This window comes from Condylura cristata, unplaced genomic scaffold (genome assembly GCF_000260355.1).
Source record: "Condylura cristata isolate star-nosed mole 26May11 unplaced genomic scaffold, ConCri1.0 scaffold00016, whole genome shotgun sequence".
Taxonomy (NCBI): Eukaryota; Metazoa; Chordata; class Mammalia; order Eulipotyphla; family Talpidae; genus Condylura; species Condylura cristata.
The window spans coordinates 44,781,412-44,785,271 of NW_004567117.1; the positions used below are offsets into that span (position 1 = coordinate 44,781,412).

Genomic DNA, 3,860 nt, shown 5'->3' on the forward strand with positions numbered 1-3,860 from the left:
CGCCCTGGCCCCGGCCCAGCGCCCTGCCCCCGCAGCTCACCTGCACAGCAACTGCAGGAGACCGGCTTGCCCAAGGGCACTGGCGGTGTCTCTGGGAGCCACGGCCAAGAGGCTGTCCAGGAGGCTGCAGACGGCGGACAGGAGCGCAGGGGTGACGAGCGCGCACGGCTGGGGCAGCGCCACCGACAGGGGCGAGTCGTGCGGGAGCCGCCGGGGCGGCCCGGCCTCCTGCTGACCTGCTGCGGACAGGAAGCAGAGGAGTGGCGGCTGCTGTGCCCGGCCAGGCCCACGCACGGTGCCCACACGGCCTGGGGTTGGAGGGAGGGCTGGGGAGCGCAACGGCCGCAACGGTAACTGCGGGTCCCTCTGTGGTCGTAATTTCCACTGGATTATGTGTCCAGGTAGAGGTTGACTTTATGTTCTTTGTGATATCGAAAGCTAATTAGTCTGAGCCATGCATCTTACTGTCATCTACTGTGCAGACTAGTTTCAGCTTTAATTCTCTGCAGATTCCAAGTTCACCACCTTATGCAAACAGAGACAGTTTTACTTCTTTGATTCCTGCACCTCTCATCACTGTCCCCTGCTTCAGGCCTACACCAGGACTCAACAGTCGTGGGTGTGCGGGAGAAATTTCTAGTGCTGCCTCATTGAGAAGAGGCTGACTCTAAGATGGTGGTATGTTCTGTCCAGGGAGGAAAACACACACAACAGTGTCTACGTTTGTGTTTACTTCAAGACTGTTTTCTTATTTTTTCAGTGGTATCTACTCTTCGATTCCATTTTAATTTCATGCTGTAGCTCCTATTAATGAAATACTTTTAAATTTGATTCCTATTTGTAACAATGTTTCATTATATTAAATGGCTTTTAATCTACTTCCTCCCCTGACTCACATACCATCACCTTTTTAAATTCCTGAGGTCAAATTCTAACTATTTCTGACCCTAAATATCCTCTCATTGTCATGAGACCAGCAACCACGGTGGAGATAAAGCACGGCGCCTCAGACTCCCTCACTGCCGAGGGTGACAGACAGGGGACGCGCTTTTCTCCCAGCCTCACCTCATGTCTTACTCCAAAATGTAGGGGGGGAAGAGATCAAAGCAATAAAGGTGCTGATTTACTTTACAAAACAAACTGACAACACAATTGAAAATACCTGTCGACTGTATTCTGAATTATCTTTCCTGACAGCAGACAGACCTATAGTTTGTCCGGATAATTTTGGTATTTTAAACCAAATAAAGTTGTAAGAGTTAAATTTAGGGAATTTCACAGAAATGGTTCAGGCGGTTTTACAGGAAAATTTAAAATAATCACAAAGCATGCATTATACGTCTTTGGCACTGTTAGGGAGCACAATGCAGAAGAATGGCAGTCATATGTGAGGGAGACACATTTAAAGAATTGATAGCCATTCAATATATTAATAAAGTTTCTATTTTTTATCTGGAGATTATCCCAGCCATTTTTATCTACAGTACTAAACAGATTAACCCTGACATTTTTATTTTTGATGGTTCCTTCCAACTCAGTATATCCAAGGTGGGCTTCCAGATGAGAGATGTCCTGGTGTCTCCTAATAATATTCCAGGGTCTTAGAAAACTTAGAAGCTAAATTTAAAAATGAAGCATTGCAGGAGAAGATTCTTCTCATCAAGAAGATTCCTACTCAAATCACTTTGGGGCATGATAATTCCCAGGCTAGTCAGGACGTAACAGAACAAGCAGTGTAAGGCTAACCCGCTTCTTGGGAAATGGTGAAGGTTCCAGCTGAGGAGGCTAAAATCTCATTATCACGCACAAAAAAAAATCGTCGTTTACCTTTTACTGTTTTAAAGAAAAGGAATTCAGGAAGATATCCAACAACCGCAAACGAAAAACTGTCTCCTTGAAGTTCACGGGCAATACACACATATAAAGCTTTGTAGCACCAGCCAAGGATTTGTTGGAGGCTTCAACAAAAAGGATTTTAAAAAGCTGTTTGGTCAACTACACACAGAAAAGTGCTGTGTGTGAGCCAGTAACACCGAGCACAGACATGCATCTAAGGGCGGTCCTGGGAACAGCACGAGGCCAAACCGACACCAGTGCAAGCCAGCTAGTACACGGAACGCACACGCTTTCCACCAAGCTGTCTGAAAAGGAGCAATTTAACATACTCTCAGGGACACATGCTGACGAAATTCATCACCAAACTTCACTCAAAGCTTTGTCCTGAGTTATTCCAACAGTCTGGGTTTGTTGCACTTTCTACAAGTAAACATTTTTGTTTACTATCAACAGCAATCCTGAAAAGTCAAAATGCGCCACCCTCCATCCCAACCCCCAGCGACCTCCAGGGCCCAGGGAGAAACTCAGGAGGCCACAGTGAGCTGGGCTGTCTCTGCGCCTGCTCGGGAGGCGCCCGCAGGGCCCGGAACTAGGCCGCGCTGGACCTGCCGTCACAGCAGACAGAGCAGAAGACCCCAGCACACGCGCGGTCCGACGTACAGGGCCTGATGAGGAGCTGTAACGGAAGAGCGCCTGCCGCCTGCAACAACAGGGATGGGCATGGCGAGAGGACACCACGTGAGGTGAGGAGAAAACCCTACGCCAGTGCCTCGCGGAAATGACCACGGACGAACAGACCACGGCTCAGCCCAAACCGTAACAAACCCTTGACACCTGGCTTCCATGGGGGGCGGGGTGGGGGCGAGGCTCTAAAACGAATGTGACGACATCAGCCAGCTTGCTCGAACAAGTACAACTGAGAGTAAAGTCTTACTAAACAAGTACTTCTGAATTTGAGAAAGCATTTTCTCTGCTTCTACTTCTATGTTAAAACTACATTCTTTTCAGGGTTGGGATCTAAGGAAGTCTAAGGAATAAAAGCCTGCATACTTTCTAGAATAAACAAAAGCTAAGTTGAAACCTTTAAAATCTATAACATTGGAAGCTTAATAGAGCTGGAAGCAAGTTCTAAATACAAAGAGTAAAGTTTATATATTGCCATTAATAAAAATAAATCCCAGGCGACCCATCCCACATTTCTAACAAAAATGCAATATATTTTGTATGCTCTAAGATAGAAGGTCGGCCTTTGAAGGTTACTCAGGACTAGATTCTCTTGACTTTCGCTGTGGTAAATGTGTTTTGCCAAAAGAGGAAGAAAAATGCAGTTAGCCACATAGCCACCAGCTCCCCAACCCTCACTCCAGGCATCTCAGCTAACCAGCACGGAGTCCCAGCCCGGCACACCGCCTCCGTGTGGCCAACTTCCCGCTCGTTAGTTGGGGGCATGTTTTGGTTCATTTCTGATACACTTATTGTAACTTATTCTGTCATGTTCTGTGACGTTTCATTTCTGTGACTTAATTATTTCTCATCTAGACATTTACTTTCAAAATATCTGTCTGGCCCGACTGTGCTTTCTGAAAGCAGAATGTCTTCCCAGAAGAATACCTTGAGTCGCGAACTGGTCGTGTGAGGCTTCGGAGGGAAGCGTCGCTGAGGGCGCATGGGGCTGAAATCCAACACTCCCTGATGAAGGCGTCACCTAGGAGCCAGCAGAGAAGGCACAGGCAGGCGTTAAGGCGACAGCCCGAGAGGTGGGAGAGCAATACCACTCAGGGTGCCGTCAACAAGGATGTTTATCTAACAAAACTGCACCGGCCAATATAATAGGAAAACATTCCCTAGTCTTCAGAGTTACTAGGGTTTTGTAATTGCATTTTCTACTTCTTGTAAGACCTGGTATACTTTATGTAAGTCGTAATTCAAAAAAGCCAAGTTTTGGGCCCTCCCTGGTGGCACAGCGGGTTAAAGCACAGCACTGAGAAGCTAAAGCCGCTTCAGCATGAGTTCGATCCCCGCCT

The 3,860-nt window shown here is 47.2% G+C and overlaps 1 protein-coding gene across 1 annotated transcript in view; it reads right to left on the reverse strand.

Moving 5' to 3' along the window:
• Window positions 1-3,860, reverse strand: part of RTTN (rotatin) — a 101,032-nt gene that overhangs the window by 24,631 nt on the left and 72,541 nt on the right. Inside the window, 2 exon segments of the mRNA XM_012725800.1 lie at window positions 41-239; window positions 3,448-3,541. Coding sequence (XP_012581254.1) covers window positions 41-239; window positions 3,448-3,541 — 293 coding nt within the window.